The sequence below is a fragment of the Amblyomma mixtum genome, chromosome 3 (assembly GCF_055824585.1).
Source record: "Amblyomma mixtum isolate Tamu chromosome 3, ASM5582458v1, whole genome shotgun sequence".
In the NCBI taxonomy this organism is placed as follows: Eukaryota; Metazoa; Arthropoda; class Arachnida; order Ixodida; family Ixodidae; genus Amblyomma; species Amblyomma mixtum.
In genome coordinates this window covers 244,182,792-244,208,143 of record NC_143014.1, presented here as the reverse complement: position 1 = coordinate 244,208,143, position 25,352 = coordinate 244,182,792, and the positions used below count along the sequence as shown (strand labels likewise).

Genomic DNA, 25,352 nt, shown 5'->3' with positions numbered 1-25,352 from the left:
TCAGTGAGTGCAAACAAGATATCATGCTTTCCTCTTGAGGAAAATAGGTTACCTGGTTTTCATGGCTCAGTTCAGAATATTTGCCAGCTACGCTTCACTATTGACCTCAATAAAAGTCCGACTCCCTGGGCCACTTTACTATTCTATACACATGAACACATCACAAGAGGCACGTTTTGAAGACTCTGTCATGTCTACATCTTGATCTCATGAATGATCTCCCATCTAACACAATAACCAAACTTCGACTTTTTGCAGATGACTGCGTCGTTTATAACATCATCCATGCCCCTGAAGACACCATTAAGCTACAAAATGATATAGACACAATTGCATCATGGTGTTAAAAATGGCACATGCCACTTAACCTAGACAAATGCCAACTCATGTCCTTTTCTCGTAAACAAACCTCTATTATCTGCACATACCATATTAATTCAACTCCCATTGCCCGAACTTCCTCTTACAAATACCTTGGCGTTCACCTGACATCATCCTTATCATGGGTCACTCATATAAATTCAATATGCTCCCAGGCCTCACGCACTCTTGGTTATCTGCGACGGAATCTAACATCAGCACCACCTGAAATCAGACAACTAGCTTATCAGACATACGTACGCCCAAAGCTCGAATACGCCTCATCCATCTGGAACCCTTCACAAGCATACCTTACAAATGAATTAGAAGCCGTTCAAAACTGAGCTGTGCGGTTTATCATGTCACAGTACTCGCGTGATAGTAGTGTCACTGCACTAAAACGAGCCCTTTCCCTCCCAAGTCTCCAATCACGTCGCATCGTATGAAGCCTATGCCTCCTTCATTCCTTCTTCTACCGCCCTATTAACAGGAATCCTTTGCTGCAGCCGCCATCGAGAATATCCCCTCGCCTAAACCACACTCACCCCATAGCTCCCATGAAAGGCCGCACATCAGCTATGAATGATTCCTTCTTTCCAGATGCAATAGCCCCATGGAATGCCCTGCCTGATAATATTGCTTCTTGCACAGATCGAGCAATTTTCTGCACTGAATTAGCGAATCACCTGTGTCTTACGTGATGTATTCGGCTTCATCAAATAATCTGATCCTGTGTTACTGTCTCCTTGAATGGTTTTTTTTGCTCCGTTTCGTTTCATTGCTTTTTTGTTTTTGTTGAGCTGGTATCATATGTTGTTACACACTGTTCTTGCCCCCGCCTTATGTAATGCCCACGGGCCCTTAAGGCTTCAATAAATGAAATGAAATAAATGAAATGGAAGTGATCTGGGCTAAAGGGTGCTGCTGATGCCCAAAATTTTCAAATTGCCAGAACTGCCTCTGTTCACATAAACTGGGCTCCAGGGGCGGATTTATGCCGGGATGGGGAGGAAAATCTCTCCCAAGCAAGAAATTTCACACAGGCAAACCAAACTGAACCCTATCTTTTCGACAAAAAAGCGCCCGTAAATACATGGTCCAAATGGGATTCTCCCCCCAAACCACCTCCTCCAAGAGTGACCCATAAGTCTGCCACTGCTTGGCCCATGCCCATTTCTGTAACAACTAATGCCAATGGGGTGCAGAGTGCTTTTCATGCCAGGTGTGATTTTTGTTTTAGGAAGGGGCATGGAACTAAATTTAAAAAACAGCATTTTATTTTCGTCACATCACATGATTATTTTTTACACAGCAATTACAAAATGGTATTGTGAACTCAGACATTTTCTTTTTATAGACATCAACACTTTTTCAAAATAAAAATTTGCTTCGTGTCCATAGACTTGTGGGTTGTTGATGTTTTCCTGAAGGCACCGAGTTTCCGTAAATTTGGGCTGAGCCCGACAAAAACATTGCTTCTGCAGCCAAATTGTTCAGGCTTTAAATTTGCCACCACGCTGTATTGGGCGAGTTGGATGTAGTTCACCTTGAAGACCAGCCCAAAACAGACAAAGGACCGGCAAAAGAGAAGATGACACGGGCACTGTCTAACAATTGAAGGTTTAATGGAAAAATCAGAAAATATATAAGGTGAAAACGCATGAAACTTAAAACAAAACAAAAACAGAAAAACATCAAGGGTACACTGCACAGGAAAGGCACTTATTAAGGAATGCTGTCTTGTTTCTCTGCAAAGCAACAGACGGTTTTGCTACACACGTGCCCGAGTTCTTAGCGATGCAATATGCTTCAAAAATTTCCCTGCCTATCTGGTTACTACTCTTGCATGCTATCGACGTGTTATGTGAGTCCGGCAGGCAAGGATATCTTCATGTTCTTTGCATTCGTAGCAGTGTAGCACGAGGTTAGAAAAAGGGTATTTTTCTTGCCAAGGGAATTTTCGCACTCTTCCAATCTGACGTTTCAGCACCTAGCCGTTTGTCTATAATATAACTTTCTGCATGACACAGGAACCCTACACACCACCCCTTCTTTGCAACTAATGAACTTGTCTGCATGTGATAGAGAGCACTTTTGAACATACTTTCAGGAAGAGGCCGGTTCCAGCTTCTCATTCACTGCAGCACTCACTTTCCCAACTTTATGATCGGCGGAGAACACTGCCGGAACACTGCACCGCGATCTTTTCTAGATGATGAGACACACTGAGCAGATACGCAATGGACACGACCTTCTTCTGTGTCTCTTCCTGGTGCCCCTGAAGGGAAGGCATAGCCTTTTTCTTCAGCTTTCCCAAGTCTTTTTGCCAACCGAGCAACGCTCTTATCTTAAATTTGGCACTGCAGGCATACTGAAGTGACTATAAGAACTGCAAAATAAGTCATATCAGCACACTATTTTTGGCTCTGGGGCTCAGCTAAAGTGCCTTAGAACACAGATGTTTCAGGCGTTTTCTTTGGTCTGCTCTATCCTTTCAAAGGATAATGAGGATGAGGAAATTAAGTGTTCCCATGCAGTTTTGTGCTCTACCTATGGCACCATTCACCCACCGTATATAACAATTAAACGTGAATGGGTGTAAATGTCTCCCTACTCTCCTATGGAGGGAAATATACGTTAAGAGACACAAGACTAACGTGAGCTCCTTAGAAATTGGGGAAAAAATTAAATTGTAAACTTTGTGACTTCACAGCCCTCAGCGACGCGTCAGCTATTAGGAACACCATAGCGATGGACACCAGATTAACTTTGACCAGCTGGGGTTCTTAAGGGTGCACGTGCAATGCACAGAAATTGAGGATTTCTGAATTTCTCCTTGACTCTAGTCCTACTGACCTAGCCACATGCCGCGGTAAGGCCGCTGACCTAGTGGTTCAAATTGGAGGAGTAGATAGAACAGCAGCAGGAAAAACAATTTTGCGAAAAGGACTCTAGAAAGAAAAAAACTTGCAAAGACAAAGCTAGGAAAATGTGGTACATAGCTTTTCCTTGCTAATATCCTACAAGAATCAGCTCGAGCATTTCGAAAAACAAAACCCGAAGCTATCTGCACCCAGTTTACACATTTTACATCAGTGCATATATCCTCATATGTGCAACCAAGATATACAATGCACCATTTCCAACTGCAGTTCTCACTCTGTCAGACAAGAAATAATGATCTAATTCTAGACGAAGAAGGATAGGGTTTTCGCATAGTTCACCTGAACAGGCATGTGAAAGCATGTGTTTAGCCTGATTGGCTCATGGTTTTGTTTGGCTAGGTCGTCGGCAAGTCTGACAAGGATATTAGACTAGGTTAAGCTCTGATCGAGACTAAGGTGATCCGACCTATTTATGCCTGGAAGCTGATGAAGATGACAATATGCAGTGCATAGTGCAAGAGTGTGTTGTAGTTTAACACGAGGAGTGATCAGCTGTGCCGATAGCATAGTGCTCTAGAGCACTGGCCATCGAAGCTGATCTGTTCGTTTGAAAAACACAAGTAGAGAGTTTTATTCCAGGCCACACTGCTGGAGAGCTTATTTACAGAAACATGCGCAGACATGCACTTCTCTTTATGTGACAGTAACCAATGGAAGCCAGACAAACAGTCTGGCTACAGAGCACTTCATGTCTTTCGTATTTGAAGGCCTCATGGAATCTTCATAACCACAAAAAAAAAAAAACAATTTTGAGGGGCGGGCATGGGGAACTTTCTTTGCTTTCAATAGCTTGAAGCATCAGAGTAGCATCGAGCACAGTGTGCCATCGAAGCCCTGTATGTAGTTAGAAATTGCACTCGATGAAATTGCTATGCATGCCAAATCTTCTGAGATCCTGCATGATAATTCTTTCCCCCTTGTGGAACAGTGGCGAGCTGAGTTAGTCGAGACAGCCTGATGATGACTGTGGCCTTGTCCTTTGAATCAGATGGGCACAGCTGGTGTGGTGCCCAGCCAGAGTACACAAACACATGCACATAGCACACACAACTAGTCACTCCCTACACATAACGCATGCACATGCATGAACACACACACACATATAGACAACTGGAACAGCAATGACAGCAGCACATCGTAAGCTTGGTGGCCATTTCAGTGACTGCTGCCACATGACAGCCCCAACCAGTGTTTATTGAGGTGCTCCTAGTATCGTCGGTACACAGCACCCACCATCCAGGAAGGTGCTTCTCGATGGTCTCCACTGAGGCTCGGACATTACGTTTGCTGCTGTGATCGCGATCCAGTTCCTCTAGCTGGGTGGGAAAAGGAGACCCAAACGCCTGTAGAATTTGTCATCCGCGGTGGACTAGACAGGCCTTGGCAGCAGAGAGCCAAGTGTTCCGCAGTTTTGTCTGCTTGCTCACAGATTCAGCATAGCGTGCTCTCCACTGTCTGATGAAATCGGCGCCACGGAAGGTAAGGGCAGCCTGTCGGTAGCCTTGTGAAGGCAGTAACGGATTTTCGGCGAACATCTCCACTCCCAGACATCGGAACTATAAACTCTGGGCGAAGGTCTTATTTTCCAAGGTTAATTCTTAATCCGCCGTGTTGCTTCCAGCCAAACAGACAACCACAGTCTTCTTGGAGCTGAGCCGTCGGTTCAAACGAGTAACCACATTCTGGCAGTCGCTCAGCAGAAATTGCAAATCCTTGGCGGGTATTCCACAGGCAGTACTAGATCGTCCGCGAAAGTTTTACCCGGCAGTCAGCGGTCGTCATCCATGCCAGCTGAGGCGGAAACCGATGTGCGACCTAAGCAGCTCTCGCTCGATGCTCGCCGACGACAGACACCCTTGGCGCAGACCTTTCTTCACTGCGATGGGGCCGATCGAGGACCCGAAGTGCGCGACGACCGTGTTTTCCTCACAGAGACGTAGAATGTCGACCAGCAGACGCTGCGGAGGCCCCAGGTCCGAGTCCGACAGGGAGGTAAAAACAAGGTCAAAAGCACGGCATGGGGTACGCTGTCGTACGCTTGCTCGGCATCGAGTATCTCCGTATGGGCGATCTAAATGCCGTCGAACCGAATTCAATTCATTTCCTGCAGTTCATCGGTGCGAGCTCCGCCGCAAGCCATGGCCGCCGCCTCGCCTCAACTCATGCGCTTTAAAAACATTTCAACCAAATTTTAAAACAAAACCCAACACTTGTACTATTATAGGTGAGTATTTAAGCTGTAACTGAATATTATAAAAAGTTTATGTCGATTTTATGCGCCCTTTTGTTTAATTATGTTGTCACGTGGGTATCTGCGTGTCAACAGCCATCTAGCCCCCCTACCTGGCTGGTGACACGCGCGTGTCTCCAGCCACTGCCTTTTCCCTAACCGCCATTTCAAGCGTGGTCGTATTTGTTCCGCAGAGAGATTTCGGCGCGGGTACCCTGCGGAAGCGGTGAGTTTTCCATTCTTTCTTTCACGGTTGTACTGTGGTCACCGCACATTTTACGACCAGCAGGCGCTGGTAACACCATGGGACATGTAAAGCGCGAATAACGGCGCTCCCTACAAAGAACCGAGAAGAGCGAGCTGCGCTGTTCATTCAGTTTGACGTCTTTTCTCACGTGCGCTGTGCTCCTCAAATGGTTATATTCACCGCAGAGGAGTTTTATGGTATGACCTCTTTAAACCGCCATGTTAATCAGAGGATGGATTGCGCGGCTACACCTCGCGAACTCGTGTTAGTCGCGGACTCATGTTGATCGCGGACTCGTGTTAGTCGATGTTGTCGAAGCTACAGTGAACTAGAAGTGTGTTGCTAAAGGCGTAGTGCATGAATACTAGTGCAAGCGCTTTGAGCAATGTGTACATGCGAGAGCACTCCGTGTTTCTGCCACAACGTTGTCAATGCCAAGACCAATGAACCCATTGAACGCCGGCTGCCTAAATTTGTGGCATTTAAGTAAATCAAATGGCGCAGTAATTTTTTCATTTCTCGGTGGCCGCTTTTCTGCCGGAACGCCTGCCTGCCACCGGTTTCTGATAACGGCAGGTTTTCGCACAATGAGCCAAGTAATGCTCTCTCATTAGTATACGTCAAAACAGCACAGGAAAACAGTAGCGCTGTGCGGCGCAGCGTTGTAGTATAGTGCTTATTGCGTAACTATATAGGATACAAGCATTGAAAAAAAAAAAGAACAGTAGTGTGTAACAGTGAATCAAACAAGCCAGATGTATCAAAATTATTCTGCTTTTTATTTCTTCTAATGATTAGCTTCTTGTTTATAGGCAAGGAGAAGATGTGTTCTGATTTTTGTTTTGGAGGAATTCTGCTCGGTGGTCTCGAATGTGGTTGTAGCCTCACTGCCTGGGACTTGAATTGTATCCGACTATAATGCTTATGCAGTCCTCGCTTGCTGGTTTTAATATTGTTTTTCTTTCTGTATTATGAAAGCAGAGTCTGGCAACGGAGAAATGAAACTGGCACGGACATCCGCCTACATTTAGAGAGAGATAGATAAAGGAGAAGAAGGGAGGCAGGGATGTTAACCACAAAGGTGTTTCGGTTGGCTACCGTGCACTGGGAAAGCGCTGTGCTTCCGCCTTGCGGCGTGAATTTTGGAAACTGATTTTGATTGAGACAGCAGCGCGCAGTTCGTTTATCGTCGAGTACCCGGAATCGTAGTGGTCTGATGCTAACGCATTCACTCTGATTTAAGGCACTAGACGATAACGAAAATGTGAGGTTGTGCTGTCGTACTTTAGATTACGTTAGATTGGACTGCCTAATTGGCGTAGAATGTCCGGAGTGCTATCAAACGATTCAGCGCGTTACGGAGCATAAGATTACTAGTCGAATCAAAGCGTAGCCTATCTTAGGGATTCGCACCGACGACCTTAGGTTCTCTAAGCCTTGACTTCTTGAAACTTCAAATGTCCATAATTGACGTAGGACATCCGAAGTGCTATCAAACGATTCAGCGCGTTACGGAGCATAAGATTACTAGTCGAATCCAAGCGTATCATAGGGATTCGCACCGACGACTTTTGGTTCTCTAAGCCTTGACTTCTTGAAACTTCAAATGTCCATAATTGACGTAGGACATCCGAAGCATTGTCAAACGATTTGCCTTCTTGCGCTGTATACGTTGGCATAAAAAAAAAATGCATATTCGGACATAACGAAAATTGTGTACCGGATATAGCGATTATGGCTAATGACTCAATATTCATTCGATATTGCTAACGCCCGATACCCATAAGCTGCCTCAGCGTATTGCTCTTTTTATTGCAGATTAAGCGCCCGTCACGCCAAGAAAAATGTATTCGTTTATTTTGGTCGAAACGAACCCGACAAACTTCAAATCATGCTGCACTGTACACTAGCGCAGCCGGCAGTGTCCTGACCCGCTGCCAAGTTCACCGGAGGGGGGTGGGGGGTTGGGCCTCATTGCCAGCGATCCCGTCAAAAGTAAAACACGCCACGAAGCGCCTCGCGCCGTAGCATCTTGGTGCCCTCAAAATCTATGTACTGTGGACTGGGCCGACAGGCACAAAACTGAGGAACGAGCGAGATGTAATGCTCTAAAAGAGACGATTAATCATTACTGTACCTATACGTCAAGACAATTTGTTCTTAGCTGTGCTCACGAAACCTTCTAAAATTAGGAAATAAGAACAGAACCAAAAAAAAATTACAATAGCTTGCGTTAATTTTTTTCCCCTTGTTTTTGTGTCCTCTGACCGGCCTTCTTGTTTTTCCTTTCTCTTCTCACCAGCGTTTCTTTTTTTTGACCTCTTTCAATCATCTGCTCCAAGCAGCTTCTATCTATTTTCTCTGCCTACTTCTTCCCTTCTTTCTCTCATCATCCGCTCCCCTCCGTTCGTTATCTCATATTTATCTCCTGGCCGCTTGGATCAGTGACCTCGGACGGGCTTCATCCACGTGACTGCCCAGGGTGGGCTCCGTATAGCCGCTCACGCCGTGAAGGGTTCATATTCACACTTTTACATGTTCTCCTCTATGCATGTCTATCAAGCTGTCTGCTTACGTATGTATATACATCTTGACACCAGATTTCTGCGTCTTCGCAGCCATGGAACGAATTGAACGTTTCGGAGACCCACACGCCCTCCTGGACGTGGAGGACCACGTCGTCCTGAAGCTGGAGACGCCGTGGTCACGGGACGCTCCGCTTCCTCGAGGATGTTCCTTGGGGGACGACAGCGGCTCCCTGCTGGTGACCGACCGTCAGTCCCTGGTTGCTGCAAGGAGAATTCTGCGCGGCACGAGGATCTCGGGGGCTCTCTTCGCCGGATGCATCGCCTTCAATAGCTCGGACATTTTCGAGACCGTCGCGAGAGACATCCTCAGAGATGCTGAGGAGGTGTGCATTGTCCATAACAGGGACAAGGTCTGGAAGCTAGTTAGAATGTTCCCGAACGCCAAGGTTCTCGCCCTACCTCACGACTTTGTCATGCACGCCGTGGAGTTTGACGAGCCTTGCAGGGACCATCGGGCACCGCTGGTCGAGTCCTCGCAGTTGAGACAACTGGTGGGAGGCATCGAGGGTGCGGACGACGAGTGTCTTATTCTCTCTCTGGAAACAGTTCGAGCAATCCTGCTGACTTGTCCCCTGGTATGTCCCATTGTCGCTGCTGTGTGCATGATCTTGACTCCGGTCGAAATTCGTTAACTGTGGTGGTACTCGGCAAAGTAACATTGATAATGGATAGCTAAAGGGCGGAGGAGCATGCCGAGTCTAGTTGCAATTAAAACACATGGCTTGAAATGTGGATATTAGGCATAGCATGTCTTGCTGCATCTAGAACAAATGGGTAAAACATGTGGATATTCATTATTGCATGACTTGCGTTGTAAAATCTGAAGTTTCTGCACAATTTCGTCGCTCAGAGGCCCGTGTACTGTGCGATGTCAGTACACGTTAAAGAACCCCAGGTGGTCTATATTTCCAGTGCCCTTCACTATGGCGTCCCTCATAGCGTGAGTTGCTTTGAGACTTTAAACCCCCAATAAAACAGACAAACAAGTGCTGCCGATAGTGGGAAAATGTTCTGAAAACACTGCAGTGTCTCTACGACTCGCACTTCACAACGGTATGTGAAAAATTGCTGTGTTTTCACGTCTTGAGTAGCAGCTTCGCGTGGATTTGGATGGGGGGGCCTCTGCCAACAAATCCGCCGCAGTGAGATTGTGAAACATTCAACAGACCCAACCTTAAGTAGTGTCTCCTTATGCAGCCTCTATTGAAATGCACTTGGTCCTCCCATGTATCGAGCCAGACCTCGAGCAAAGAACATGTAATCCACTGTATCTACGGAGGACGGTATTTGTGTCGGGTACATGAGACGCACGCAGCGACTGGCGTAGACAGATATGCCATCCGCAAAAACTTTGAGATCACTGCGGCGACCCGCATTGGAGCAATACAAAAGCAAAACGTCGACATACCATATCGACGTCCGTGGCTGTTCTGACGTCCGTGTACTATATCGGGGTCCGTGACTATTTTGACGTATAAGTGTATTTTTTGCATTTAATTAATTAACTAAATACATCTCATCAACCAATTTTTTCCCACAGTAACATTTTATCACACACTATATGTCACAATTACACATTTATCTTCAGAGAACGACGCAATCGTGAGGACAAAATTGCGGACATGTTTTGATGACGTGACAGCCATGTAATGCGCTCACATTAATAAAATGGCGATAAAGCGGGCAGATCTTTGTTTGTTTGTCAGCGTATGGTCTACGGAAACTATCCTTTTTCTGTGGAGCTTTAATTCTTAAGTCGAACTAGCTCGCCTTTAGATATGTACCTCTGCACTCACGTCCACAGATGCTGGACAGAAGATGGTTGCCCGGAAAGAGCTAACAGTACGGGACTTTCCTCCGCCTCGCAATTTGCACTTGTCTCTGCGAACTTTCCACTAAAGCAACTTCAAGACTACCCTTGCCACTCTAGATTATCTCTGTGAAATTTTCACTGCAGCAAATCCGAGTTGCCTGAATTTCTGCGATTGTGTCATTCTGGTTAACGTATAGGGTAATGTACAGGTTGCAGTTCGTAATACTATGTACAACGCCTCTGTGATGGTTTTCTTAATAGCGGGCACCTTCTAGCGGTCTGTCCGTTATTATCTCACGGGCATAAAAAAGAAACGGTTATGTGAATGTAAAACAATTTAGCGGCGATCAGTCGGGATGATGAGGAACAATTGCGATGAGTTTTTCTTTCACTCGCCAATCTGTTCTAATTCTCATTCTAGTTCAAGTCTGATTCCTTTGTTTTTCGCTCACTAATCTATTCTAATTTTGCTCTATTCCAATTTTTATTCGTTTCTTATTCCAGATATAATGTAATCGCTTCTTTTGTTCATTTTGTTTCATTTTGTCACCTGCCAACCGTGACAAGAAGAGAGAGAGATAAATCTTGCTAAGCACCACCTGCTTCTTGCCATGGTTGACAGGTGAGGGCTCCACACGGACACCGATGCCGGACAGTTTTCGCCTCCATCGCCTTCCTAATCGCGCGCCGCAAAACCCGCGTCCGCCTTTGCGACGACGCTGGTTAGAAAAAAAAAGCATCGCAGGAGCAGATAAAATCCCAGCAATGTTATCACTAGCTGTCCCTAGTGTGGTGGCAGTTTCCTCAATGTGTTCACCAAAATTTTGAGCAACCGTTTGTCTTACAGCATTCTGCGTGGTGTCACAGCATATCTATTTGCATATAGCTTACATGTTTTAGTCAAATTGGAGGCTAGCTTGCGACTGGGGTTCGGTCCAGTGACTTCAGTTGCATGCTTTCTGAGACTACATTTTCTATTATGGTGTGGTTGAGGTGTCCACCGAGATGTTGAGATGTGTAGTTGGGGGCTAACTTGCACCAGCCACGGTGGCTCAGTGGCTAGCGCGCTCGACTCCTGATCTGGAGCACCAGGGTTCTTACCCGACCGCGGCGGCAGCGTTTCGATGGAGGCGAAATGCGAAAGGCGCCCGTGTGCTGTATGATGTCAGCGCACGTTAAAGAACCCCAGGTGGTCGAAGGTATTCCAGAGCTCTCCACTACGGCACCCCTTTCTTCCCTTCTTCTCTCAGTCCCTCCTTTGTCGCTTCACTTACGGAGCGGTTCAGGTGTCCACCGAGATGTGAGACAAACACTGCGCATTTTCCTTTCTCAAAATCCAATGTTCGATTTGGTGGGGGTTATGGAGTTTAACGTCCCAAAGCGACTCAGGCTGTGAGAGATGCCATAGTGAAAGGCTCTGGAAATTTCGACCATGTGGGGTTCTTTTATGTGCACTGACATTGCACAGTGCACGGGCCTCTAGAATTTCGACTCCATCGAAATTCGTCCGCCACGGCCAGGATCCAACCTGTGTCTTTCGGGTCAGCAGCCGAGCATGATAACCACTCACTGAGCCACCGTGGTGGCTGGGTGGTTCAATTTCTTTTCAATTTCTAACTTGTGACAGGTGTTTAGACTGACGACATCTGCACATTCAGTTGCATGCTTTAAGGTTCATTTGAGGTGTCCACCGAGATGGAGATGTCGAGATTTGAGCGCTTCTGCGCCCTTTCCCTTCCTGAAAAGACATGCTTTGGCATTCCTCCACGGAAGCAGACTTAGGTGCCCTCAGAATTGTCTTCTTTTCTGATTTGCATAACAATCCCCACTCCTGATCCCTAACCTACATCTGCCCAGTTGTGCCGCATTGACTCCATCCACATCCTGGAGGCTTCCGTGAATCAGGGAATGAGAGGTTTCACCCATCTCCCTCTGTACACTTCGGCGGTCTCTTACCGCTGTGGGCATGCAGTCATGGCGACCGTGGAAGACGTCCGTCATGCAGCAAGGACCTACAGGCACGTGGAACACTTGGTGGTACGTGCATCCGATCTTCACGCATGGTGGTGTACAGCCTTTAGCCCCGGTTTTAATGGTGCACCCCCTCTTTGCAGGTGGTCATCACATCCCAGGAAGCACTGGTTGCCGTCTCATCTTTCCGAAACCTTCGCAGTCTGTCGCTGAAGCTGGGACCTCCACTCTTCCTCACTGATGTCAGTTCGACCCTTCAGCAGGTCTTGGAGACATGGCCTCTGCTGGAGAAACTATCCTTGAAGTTCTTCGCTGGCCTGCGGCTCCCTGCCATAGCAAGGCTTTGTCCACAGCTCAAGAGCCTAAGCTTAGTGGATTGCGAAGGACCCATGGACGAAGTCGCGTTGGGACTCGATGCTTTCCCCCGCCTCGAAGCCGTCAAGTTTAGCACGCGACTGTCAGTGGCGTGTTCCCAGTCACTGTTGGTGGCCACCAGCGGTAGGCTGCGCCAGTTGCACCTGCTCAGTGAAGGGTGTGCCTCATATTTCCTGAATTTCTGCAAGCTTCACGGTGGCCGCATCTCGTTTCCGCGTCTCCAAGAACTGACTCTGAGCACGGATCTGACGGTGCGCAAGTTGGGACTGGAGCCTGAAGACTTGCACTACGTGATGAGGGCCTTGCCCGCGCTGCGCCGCCTGGTGACGGACAGCTACGATGTGAGGCTCTTCTTCGAGAACTACAGCGTTCCGCGCGACCGTGTTTCTCTGTCGTGGTGTGCGTGCATTCACTGCGCGGTACAAGACAAGATCTTCTGCCAGCGCGTAGCCTCTGCGCTATTTTCTCTCAGTGTTTTGTAGTACGAAGGGTTTCCTAAAGGAGTATCTAGTGTTGCCTGTTTTTCCTCTTTGTAATGATGCGCAAGAGAAATGCGCTATTCGCCTGTGAATTGCACGTATATAATAAAACTTTAACGATGCACTCACGACACCGTACGTGCATCAATGCAAAAACATTCATGCAGTCATGGCGGGCGGGTGTGACGTCACCACTCCTACCGAAAGTCGGCAGTCAGTTTCGGTACAGTGAACTAGAATCATCAGTGGCTTGTTCCGGATTCTGTTGTATTATGGATTGGATTGTGGATTTTTCTGGATTGGATTATAGACTTTGGATGTGGATTGGCCAGTATTTCGATAGTTATGGGCCGGCGTTATTGCGACCGGGTGAGAATAACGCAAATCCAAGCCAAAGCGTTATTGCGACCCGGTGGAAATAACGAAAAGCCAGCCCAAAGCTAGGGTGGCTAGACTGGGGAGGTGTGAAGACCGCGGCGCTTTTCCTCGGGCGCGCGTGACCCCTCTGCGCACCGATGCCGCCAGGGGAAATGTGGCGCTGCTACTAGCGGCGCGGTAGGGTGGCTAGACTAGGCGGGGTATGCTTCGCCTGGTCGGCCTGGCTCAACCTCTCAGCTGCGTCGGTGTTGCGCACATCGTAGCAGTTGTCAGTGCAGCGTTTTCTCATGCGAGATGCCTCCACCAGCAAGAAAGACCGAGCGTTGGTGCTTTGTGCCTGGGTGTGACACGGGATACAGGAAAACGTCAGAGAAAGTCTCTTTGTTCCGTGCCCCTGCCTGCCAAGAAATGTTGGCCAAGTGGTCTCGAGCGATCCCACGGGCCGACAAGGCGTTGGAGGAGAATTCTGCAGTTTGCGAAAGACACTTCGACTCACGGTACGTAGCCAACATTTTTAGCTGGGCTTGTGGGTGAGACTTATTGGAATGTAGAAAGCGTCTAGAATAAACAGAAGTGTGACACGTGTTATCGGCGTGCTGTGTGACGGTACATAACGCATTGCACGACATTCTCGCAGCATGCCCATCCTGCTCTTTCACGCTAGCTCAAACTGATCACCATGGTCTGTTCTTTCTGTTGCCTCTAGGTTTATCGTTCGTGACTTCAAGCACATTATTAATGGAGCTGAGGTCTTGATACCGCGCTCCATTCCTGCCCTCTCAGAAGACGCAGTACCTACTGTATTTCCTACCCTGCCGAAATACATACAGTTTCCCCCCTCATTTGTAAATAAATGTTTTCATGACCAGATATGTGTTGCTTCATTGTCTACAATCGTCGGAGATTGCTTACGTGAGCGTCAAGCTGGCATACATGCTACAGGTTCACAATCGGGGACAACTGGTTTGCGCGTTGGGGCGCCTTCAGCCAACGCGACTGCAGTTTCGAGGTCCTACGGCACGCATTACAACCTGCTCTTCTCGCCGTAGTGGCTGCGTTTCGATGGCAGCGCAACGCAGAGAGTCAGTGCACGTTAAAGAAACCCAAGTGGTTGAAATTATTCTGAAACCTTCCACTACGGCGTCCCTCGCATCCTGGGCAGCGTCTCGAAATGTGCACGCACAAAACGCGCTTCAGTACAGCTATGCAATGCAGACTGGGCTTGTGAAGCAGCATATTCCACGGGAATAATGATGCGAGTTGACGAAACATTATTTTATGGTAAAGATTCATTCTTTGACACTCACAAAAAAACGCGCGGTAAGCGAAACAAGCCCATTTTCGCATCGGTGCTAGAAATTTAGCCTGCGCTAGGGTGGCTACCTACGCGATGCGCACATTTCGGCTGCTCACCTTACCGCGCCTCTGCCGTCAGCGCCGCCACACGGCATCGGTGCGCGGCGGGGCCAAGCTTCTCCGGCCGGTTTTCACGGACGCGTCTAAGCGGAGCAAAAGCCCTTGTGGACATCAGCCCCCTAGCAAGGAGCCCTGGAGACATCAGCCCCCTAGCGCATAAAACCTAGCGCCTTGTGACCTTTAAGTGTTTCAAAAATCCCTAGGTTGCGATGTTTGCGTGCATTTGAGTTGTGTCGGAAAGTACCCAGGCATCCTGCTTCCGTACAATGCGAGTTAACCGCGCGAACTTTGAGCGTGCGACCATTATGGCAGCCTGAGGCGTGCACAACAAGCTTTGGTGGCAAAGACGTCGTGCGCTATGCAGCGAGCAATGACCTGTCGAGGTCGAACGTGATTCTGGAGATGATCTGCGACAGCATGAAGGTACGTCGTTGTTGTACAATGCGTCGAATCTCTGGCAGTTTATGTAATGAATTCTCAATCATCATTTCGCATCCTAGGCCGTCGTCCTGCAACTGCTGCGCGAGGTGGCCCCTGTGATGTTCGCGTTCAAGATCTTGTGATGGTTTGCCGTGGTGGACGCTGAGGCGTTGACGGCTACAACCCGGACGTAAGTATCGACTTATGCTGCTGTACGCCTTTCGGATGAACAGATCGAGCACAAGAAGGCTAGTAAAAGGAAGACCAGATGAACAGTGCTGGCTTGCAACAGCATTTGGGAATCGACGTTTGTTCATGGCAAACCACAGCCGAGTAGTTTAAGGCGTGCATGTTCCGCGAACTGGCGAGCTCTCGTATCCCCGGCCCCCACCCTTTTCCCTCAGCGGGACCAAACGTCATTTGTTTGAACGACTGTTCGGCGCGCAATTCTTTTCCGCCATGAGTTTTCCTGACCAGATGGGCTTTCATTGTTACAGTCCTCGCCCCCTGCTGCAGTCACCTCAGCATCCATACTTCCCTGCGTCAGGTGATCTGTTTCTCAGGGCAAAACAGTCCGCGAGTTGAGGTCTGCGCCCATAGGTAATTTAGTTCGGTTGTCCGCCAGTTTTAACTCTCAGCATTTCATAACAGAGTAGCTATTCATGCAAGCATGCATGCTAAGTGCTTAACTGCTGCACCAGAAAGGACTGCAGTATAAAACATTGTGTACACACGAGAGAAACTTTAACTCGTGATAACATGCAGCAACATGGCTACTTTTACCATACAGTTGTGCAAAATTGTTGAAAGATCCTTGAAAATATGTGTTATTTTGAATGCTCATAAGAGATCTTGTCGTCACAAAATGGAGCAATGTTTTCAGTAGCTGTGTATGTGTGTGACATATGTGCCAGTTCTCCAACTTATCTCCTCATTTCCATTGAAGAAAATGTGCTAGAACAATCGCATTTGGGAAATTCAGTTTGTTCACAGCCTTTGTAACAAAGGCAGAGCAAAATCTTGCTGTCATTCTTTACCTTCACACTCTGGTGCACATCATAAAAAGGTTGGCCGATGAAGAGCTTCCTTTTTGAGCACCTATAATGGTGGGTAACATATGCAAAAACATGATGCCCATTAACTCAGTCAGTGAGTGAACAGTGTTCTAATAAATGAGAGGTTACGTTTCCTGGTTATGCATAAAGTGTTGCAATTGTAATTCTCTCTCTTGCATCAGCAAGAGATGTTGTCGGGCAAGTTGACTTCATACTTGTAATGCCATGAAAGGTTATGCGCATAAAAGATGACACGAAGAGAGAAGACACGACAGGATGAGCACAAACTAACAACTGGTTTATTAAGAAGCTGACACCTCTAAATATAAGACAATCAGGTGCACGCACGGTGGATACACCCACAGCATGCCTGGTAAACGTAAACGCCATCATACCCTACAAGATAGATCTTAACAAAGCTGACTCGCTTCTATACAAGGTAAGAAATGTATCGCTGACGCAATTTTGTGCATTCTTAATCAAGAAAGATTCCATTATTTCTCGTGCCACGGTGTTGCTGCCCTGACCAAGAATCTTCATCTCATTCAATCGCAGCCTACAATGGCATTTTCGGCTATGTTCGGCCAAATTCGTGCCACTTTCCTTGTCACTTAACGTGCGCTCATGCTCCTTTGCGCGATCATTCATGCAGCGTCCTGTTTTTCCAGTGTAGACCTTTCCACATGTTAGTGGGATCTCATATACAACGCCTTTCGCACATCTAACAAAGGGCTTGCCATGCTTTTCGGCGCATCCGGTCAGCCTGGTTCTCTCTTTTGCCGGGATTGAGCAAAGTCAGCCTAACTTCAGAGGCGCTGAGAACACCATAGGCATTCCATACCTATTGGCCACCTTCTTCAAATTGTGTGCTGCCTTATGCATGTAAGATGCTACTACAGGCTTTGTACCTTACTTTGGGGTCCTTTTGCACGCTGTCCCTTTAATTTTTTGCTTGAGAGTTTCACTCACCGCTGTCAGGATCGTGTAGGGGTAGCCCGCATTGTCCATCCGGGACACTTGTTTTATGAAACTTTCACCCATTCTCTGCGGACACGACTTTGTGAGTGCAGACTCAAGGCACATTGCAGCAACGCCTCTCTTCACTGTCTTCAACTGTGCTGACCCATACAGCATAAGATGTTTCGCAACTCGGGGATGGTACATCCAACATAGATGCTTTTCTAAGACAAACATTTTGATGTCCGAAAACCGTAGACTGTTATCATTTGGTACCTTATGCATAAAGGTTAAACTTTTGCCGTGTAGTCTAAAAACATTTAAAACCTCATTCATCAAGCCAAGGTAGTTAAAGGTATCCTGTTCCTTTAAAAGGACTAAAAGATCATCTACATATCAGAAAACTTTTAAAACTTTGGCCGTGTCAAAGACGTTTGTCAGGGAACGGTCAATATAAGACAGAAAAATGTTACACAGGACAGGGGCAACACGTGACCTTATACAAATACCACCAAGCTGCAGGTAGAATCCATTGTCAAAAGTTATAAACGTGCTATTAAGATAAAATTCAAGCAGAGTTATAAAATTATCTAGTCATTCCTGTTGCGTTTTGAAAGGGAACTTCGCCGTTCTCCTCTACACACGATTTAACATACTGCAGCAGTGCAGCATGAGGTATGAAGTAAAAGAGGTCCTGGACTTCGACAGAAAGCATAAACCCAACATTTTGGTTTTGGTTCAAATAGCCTGTTACATCTTGTGCATTTCTAGTAGCAAATGGGTCAAACACATCTAGCCTCTGTAACTGCTTCTGAAGAAACAAATTGACCTGGTTCTGCCATGAGCCTCTTTCGCTTACAACCCTCCTAAATGAGAAATCCGCTTTATGAGTCTTTGCTACGAAAAACACCTGTAACAAATTGCCAGTACACTTGTTTATATCTTTTGATATCTGCGCTAGGCCATGTTCATTGCACAACCTCACAGCCTTACTTTTTACTCTAGTTACATTCCTGCTAACAGACCTAAATTTTTTACAGATTGCCTGGCCTGCCTTTTTCCTAAACACACCTTCAGGTACTATGACAAATCCACCGTATTTATCTTGGCCTGCTTCTTTCGTGTTGACGATGGCTTCGTAATAGTCTTTGCTAGGCTGTCCACTCCTTCCAAAAGGCAGTGCTCTCGATTCTCGCTGTCAGTCGCCCGGAAGGCTGACAGCGGGTGGGCAGCAGAAAGTTAGGTGGACGGATGAGATTAAGAAGTTTGCGGGAATATGGTGGCCGCCACTGGTGAAGGACAGGGTTAACTGGAGAGACATGGGAGAGGCCTTTGCCCTGCAGTGGGCGTAGTCAGGCTGATGATGATGATGCTTATAATATATATACATATTGTAAGCACAACACGCAACCTTCATCTTCATCTCTACATATTCATCATCATCGCTCATCTTCTTTTCTGGAGGGTTGGTCGTCATATTTGCGGGTGGCATTAAAGCTCGCTCCATCTTGCGCTCTGTTTCCCGTCTCACAATATATATATATATATATATATATATATATATATATATATATATAATGAATCAGTCGTAAATAACATTTTTCGTACATTATGAGAAAGCACTTGGTTCAGTAGAAACCTCAGCAATCATTCAGGGATTAATCACAGGGTAGAAGAGGCATATATGAAAATACTGAAATATAGCTTCTGCACAACTACCATAGTCCTCTGTCAAGAAAGTAAGAAAACTGCAGTAAGGAAGAGTGTCAGACAGACATGGTCTCTCAAATGCTATTCACCACGTGTTTACAGAAGGTATTTAGCGACCTGAATTGGGAACATTTTGGGACAAGAGTTAATAGAAAATGCCTTAGTAATCTGTCATTCGCTGTTGACATTGCCTTGCAACAAATTACTAACCCAATGCGACTCAGGCAACAAACTGCAAAGCATGATCAATTATTTACACAGGAAGAGGAGAAAGTGGGCCATAAAATTAATATACAGAAAACTAAAGTCAGCAGTCTCGGAAGGGAACGGCGGTTTGCAATATGTAGTGAGACAGTGGAATTGGTAAAGGAATACATCTACTTAGAGCCAGTGGTGTAAATTGCGGGGGCGGATAAGGGGGTACTGACCCCCTTTGCTGAGGGCGAGAGGGTCAGGGCATGCGAGTGTCCCCCCCGCTCACTCTGAGGTGCTTCCATAGACTACTCGGTCGGCATCGAATGACACAAGCAGCACACGCAACATGGGAAAGCCACAGGTGCGAGAAGGACTCTTCCCTTCCATGGAATGGCTCAGCAGGATCAGACTGCTGTCATAATTACAATCTGACAACAATCAAGGGACATGCCATGACTATGTGCGATTGTATTTAACTTCAAGCGTCCGCTTTTCTGGCATCGAGTCAAGCTGAGTTCTAGACAGAGACACTAAATGTGTCTAAATGTGACACTAAAGAGTCGGCACCATGCAAACCCTCGAACCTTTCTTCAGGGTCTTTCTCTTGTTTGGACCTGGGTAATGTTTTAACAGTATGCGAGACGGGCACTGACAGGTGTAGCTAGCCTTGGTGGTATGGATAAAAATACTTCCTCTCAGGTAACCATCGTTACTTAAAGAAAGGAAACAAGTAAAACACAGTAAAATGCTACCGTAACTCACAGTTTCTTAAAGCCATGGGTTCGATTAGAAAATTATGGATGTCTCTTTGACCATCTTGGGCCCACGTCTCCTATGAGCCATAAGTATAGGGACATGGAGGCTGGAAATATATGGCGAGATAGCGATGCTGCTTAAATGCTGTAGAAATAGCACAACCACTGAGCTGGAATGTTTAACCAGCACAATGTTGGTTCCAGGAAAGCTAGAAAAGATAACTTAGCACTCTGTGCTAGAGGTCGGCATGGGCCGGTATTTCCCTTGCCACTACTTCGGTCTGGATTGATTGCGACTGCTATCAATTTAATGACTGGCCCGGTGCTCATTCGATTGGGCCCATGCAGACCCATTTGCTTTGCATGACGAAACTTCACTGCATAAAAAAAACGAAAAAACATAAATCAGTGAATAAACTTTTGTGTAGCAGCTGAAAAAGTTGCAGGAAGCAAGGAATGCAAACCACAGGTTTGTACCAGCGACAAGTGCCCACTCAAGTGTGGCACAACCAAAAAAATCAGCTCAAAGAAGAGAACTGCATGCCATCCTGTTCAAAGGCTCATTAGGCAACACTTTAGGAGAGAAGTCTCTAAAAACAACGGCACTTTAGCGCAAGCGTAACTTGTTCCCCTCACAGATACACCAGCTGGGATGCTTAGCATCCCATTATGAGCACATCGCTGTTTACTCAGGGTTTGATTCAGCGAGCAGGTCAGGGAGCAGCCGGTGAACAGGCATTTTTGGTCGAGGTGTATGCAATGTTACTTTCACCTACATGGCGAGGAATCTTCGTACAGCAGTGAGAAATATGGAATTGTATTCTTTTCAAATAAGGAGGCAGCTCCCCTTTGAGCAGGGCTGGTAGATTTATAAAATCCTAAACCCAGTGGATGGGAAAGGAGCACTTTTGTTGTACATGGCGATGGCGCATCTCATCACGAAGTTATAGCAATACCAGCTTGACTGAACTGATGAAAAAATTTGTCAGTGCTTGCCAAAGCCGTGTTTTGGTTGTTGGCCCCCCTGAGAAGTTATAAATTATTAACAAGTTACACAAAGCTTCATGCAACGTATGCATGGCTGTGTGTATGACTACTGGGCCCGGTGCTATTCTCATCACTTATTGTTTAAACGTGAGATTAACCCAACGGGGAGGCATCTGTTGAATGTTCTAGTGATCTTTTTTTTACTTTTGGGATGACTAGATATGTATATAAATTTTCGTGAGCTGCATTTTATATCGTAATAAAGTTGAAGGTAACTCTGCCACTGTGCTATATTCTGTCTTCTGCTTATACTGTCCCATTCGAACATTATATTTGGCATCATAATGCAATAAATCAAAACGTGCTAAAAGCATCGCAATTGGTTAATGCCGTTAAATCCCTTTTCTTGCTTATCGTATCTTTAAAAAAAAGAAATAAAATGCACATATTCAGAATGATTCCACCTCTACATGTACCTTTTGAAATTTGCATGGATTTATGCCACTGCTTAGGGCAGGTAGTGCCCACAGGTCCAGACAGGTCCAGGTCCACGAAACTGAAGTAACTAGAAGAATAACATTTGGGTGGAGTGCATTTTGTAGGCATTCTGAGATCATGAATGGCAGCTGACCAGTGTTCCTCAAGAGAGATGTGTACAACGCTGTATCTTACTGTTGCTTACCTGTGGGACAGAAATGTGGAGGCTAACGAAAAGGGTTCAACTTAAAATACGACAGCGTAGTAAGCTACAGGAATGAAAGTGATAGGTGTGACATCAAGAGACAAGAAGAAAGTAGAGTGGGTCAGTGAGCAAACATGGGGTAATGACATGCTAGGTGAAAACAAGAAGAAATGGGCTTGGGCAAGGCATGTAATGCGAAGACAAGATAACCGATGGTCCTTAAGGGTAATGGAGTGGATTCCAAGAGAAGGCAGGCGTGGCAGGGGGCGGCAGAAAGTTAGGTGGGCGGATGAGATTAAGAAGTTTGCAGGGATACGATGGCCACAGCTGGCACAGGGCCGGGTTAATTGGAGAGTTGTGGGAGAGGCCCTTGTCTTGCAGTGGACATAGTCAGGCTGATGATGTTGAGGCCCACACCATGGTTTGTGTGTTCCCTCAATTTGGTCTATTTTTGAGCAGATTCTATTTTTGTTTTCAGCTTCACTTCTTGGATGCAGCAAAAGTGCCAAAGAGGCACCTTTTTGCTGCTGACGAGTACCACATGGTGGCGGGCAAAGGAATTGAGGAGCTAGCCAAGATCCTCATCAGGGGCCTGGCAAAGATGTACGTAGCAGGCGTTCTTGCACCTTTCTTAGGTGCACCAGCCAGGCAGATCATTTATCAGTGCCATCACTGTGGTGCCAAGGGCAGCCAGCATGGGGACTGCTGTGAGTGCTGGAGGCTGTGGGACCTGCACTACTACCTGCATTACTCATAGCAGTGGATACTGCAGTGACAGTGAGGCCTGTTTCTGATGTGTTTCTGAGCTGCATCTACTGCTTGGAATCTCTTGACATCACCTGGGGCTCTTTAATGTGCAGTGGCATCACACAGGCATTTCTGCATTTAACCCTCATCGAAGTGGCCACAATTGTGGACGGGAATAATCCAGAGCTGTCCACTGCGGCGTCACTTGTAGCCCATGTTAAAGCCCATTCTGGACTTTCTTCTGGACGTTAAAGCCCATATGACAAGAGTTATATACATTGACTGATGTTGTGCTGGCCTACTTCAGAATGCCTACCAATGACAAGTTGGAAATCTTGGGTGGGAAGAATAATTGTGAAGGACATGAAGTGTGTGGAATATTACTTCTCTGCAAGCTGCATCCCTGCAAATGGCAAGCTGTTTTATACATGTGTGGTGTGGTCACGTCTTCATTGCTTCAAAATAGCAGCACCCCGCAGACATGTAGTGCTGCGTGTTGGCACTAGTTGGACAGTTTTCATGCAGCCATAGCACCCACGGAGCTTTGCGGTGCCCTTTCACCAACGTCGTCACCTCTGTACTTGGTTTCGCATATGGCACAGATACATGCTACCACAGTGCCCGATGTATCAGCCTGCCACGGTCGTAAGCAAACTGCATGCCTCTGAATCGAAGACATTCAATGTATGGTGCAGTCTGCTTCGAGGTCTCCACAGACCACTCACTGCACTGCCGACAATAAACTTTGCGGAGCAGCCAAGTGCCATCAGATGACAGCCAGTAAGCACCTGGTATGGGGCCCATGGAAGTGAGCAATCATCAGTGCATTCACAGTTGGCTAACACAATGGCAACACCAGTTGTATGCAAGGTACAACCTAGTTCTTAGTTGCTCTTCAGTTGTGCTTACACCGCACTGCCAATTATCGACAGATGTCCAACACCTAAGAAGTGCAGCCTTCCTGCCAGGCATTTAGTGTCAGTCTACTGCTGTCAGTGTAGCCACGCAGTGCTGATCCTCTGTTGTCACCTTCCTCGCAAACTGCTCAGACCTTGGCCTGGGTCCCCATTACATGCAGTCTCGGTGAACCCAGGCGATATACTTAGATGAGCTGTTATAGTAACAGCCACATGAGTGCCCCTTTGAGGCTCACTTGCTCAAGATGATCCCAAAGTCGTTCATGTAACTGAGGGCAATAGCAGACATAGCCATGTGCCTTTGCTGCACCTCTCCAGCCCACCAAATAACCTTTGCACAGTGGATATGCCTCCTGCTACAAAGTGAGCTTGCTACTTAGCCCCTTTGCACTGTATGGCGCAGTTGCCTTTTGCCCAGTCCACTCATTGGCTGACACTGTTGCATGAAGTGCCATGAAGAGGGTTGCCTAGCATCTAGGTGCCTAATGAAATATAGAGCATCACTGCCCTCAGCTGTCAGATGCAACAGCACCACTTCCTTACTTTTTAGCCCTGCACTGTCATAGTAGCCTTTCAGATCTTTAAGGCTCACAGGTGGCATTTGCATTTTCCTCCACCAACATCACACAACTTAGTATATATTAAGTGGTACTAGAAAACATGTTTTACTGTGTTGGCCATGTGGATGCTGTGAACATACAAAGACATTCTAAAGTACAGGCCTGGTGCTTGCATTGTGAACGCTGAAGTACTCAGTCGTTTAGTGGTGATGTCTTCTCCAACTGTGGAGTCTGTCCTGCAGAAGGAATACACAGGTCAAGAAATTAAAATTGTTGACAACCACAAAATCCTTGGAGTTACTTTCTCGTCGCATCTCAGCTGGGATCAGCATGTGGAAAATATTTGTAAAAAGCTCTCTTCATTAGCAGGTGTTCTATCACGATGTCGATGGCTTCTTCCCACTCACGTGAAAATTCAAATTTATCATGCTCTTTTCGGTTCCGTTTTGAATTACTGTAACTCTGTTTGGGCAACCACCACAAAAACAAATGTGATAAAAATACAGGTTCTGCAGAAGAAAATGATCCGCTACATTGCAAACCTTCCTTATCTCTCTCCATCACAAAGTGCCTTTATTAATTATAAAATAATTCGTTTTGAACATATGTATGTTTTTCGCATTTTGAGGTTTTTTTACCATTCTTCTCCTGCGCATAGAGATTTCCTCGTACATACTGCCCATTTAAGCACCGCTTCGAATCGAACCCACACTCGAAACACCAATCTCTGGTATATTCCATATTTTCGAAATATTTATAAACTTCAAACGCTTGAACATACAAAGTTTTGGCTAGTGTTAAACAAAGTGAGTTAAAAATGTATTTGTTAATATATAGCCAGGTTGCATTTTATGTGCCTCTGTTTGTCTGCCGGTGCCATGTATGCACAATAAGTGTTTTTTTTTTGGGGGGGGGTCCTCTCTTTGTTTTCGTGCGTCTGTAAACTGCCATTGTTTTCATTGTATTGAATCAATATGTCACTTGCTTCGTTGTGTTTGTTTGTTCTAACCTATATATCTTTGTAAACCTTTTTTTTTTGCGTTCTGTCGTGTACTGCCATTTGAGGTGCTTGGGCCCCATCAAGCTGCTTTTTGGCAGCTTTTAGCCCTTGCATCTCTCTAGGATGTAACTTACATTCTCGAAAAATAAAGTGAAATGAAATGCTAGATGAGTCATACCCAAGAGTATTGCCTGCCTCTGCTCTGGCTGAGCCAACTAAACAATCAAACCCCAGGGAAGCTTTTGGATGATGTTTGGCTATGTAGTGACACATCTGGTACAGCTTTGAAGCTATATACAAGGTCAACAGAGCTCTGTTCCTTAGAACTGCATATTACTGGGTACTAGAGTCAAAACTGCTCCATATTTACACCATGCCATCCTGCAATTGAGTCACAAAGTGGAATGGGGTGTCATGAAAATTAATCTTGGAGCGAAAGGTGTAGTGGGTGCCCTTCTGTAGATGAAGATACCACTACCACACTCTATCACTGGCTTGTATGTTGCGACCATCGCAGACTTGCTTGATCAGCACCAGTTTTACCTTAACCATTTCCTCAATAGCT

At 46.3% G+C, this 25,352-nt stretch overlaps 1 protein-coding gene across 3 annotated transcripts; it reads left to right on the top strand.

Annotated features, from left to right (window-relative positions):
• The first annotated feature begins 5,647 nt into the window (after positions 1–5,647).
• Positions 5,648–24,075, top strand: LOC149354211 (uncharacterized). Of its 3 annotated transcripts, none has more exons than XM_089583167.1 (6): positions 5,648–5,761; positions 8,401–8,945; positions 12,041–12,220; positions 12,298–13,883; positions 14,093–22,166; positions 22,618–24,075. In XM_089583167.1, exons 2-4 carry the CDS (start codon positions 8,403–8,405, stop codon positions 13,009–13,011), a joined length of 1,437 nt encoding a protein of 478 aa, XP_089439293.1. In that variant the 5' UTR covers positions 5,648–5,761; positions 8,401–8,402; the 3' UTR covers positions 13,012–13,883; positions 14,093–22,166; positions 22,618–24,075. The 3 variants fall into 3 exon arrangements, with proteins under 3 accessions (XP_089439293.1, XP_089439292.1, XP_089439291.1); XM_089583166.1 differs by having other exon boundaries at positions 12,298–15,412; positions 22,042–22,166; XM_089583165.1 differs by having other exon boundaries at positions 12,298–22,166.
• The last annotated feature ends 1,277 nt before the right edge of the window (positions 24,076–25,352 follow it).

What these genes read in the sequence shown, in the direction of transcription:
- LOC149354211 (XM_089583167.1), top strand. Translation starts at nt 8,403, where the DNA reads ATGGAACGAATTGAACGTTTCGGAGACCCACACGCCCTCCTGGACGTG. An exon ending in TCCTGCTGACTTGTCCCCTG is followed by an intron (nt 8,946 to 12,040) that starts GTATGTCCCATT and finishes ACATCTGCCCAG; the next exon opens with TTGTGCCGCATTGACTCCAT. An exon ending in GGCACGTGGAACACTTGGTG is followed by an intron (nt 12,221 to 12,297) that starts GTACGTGCATCC and finishes CCCTCTTTGCAG; the next exon opens with GTGGTCATCACATCCCAGGA.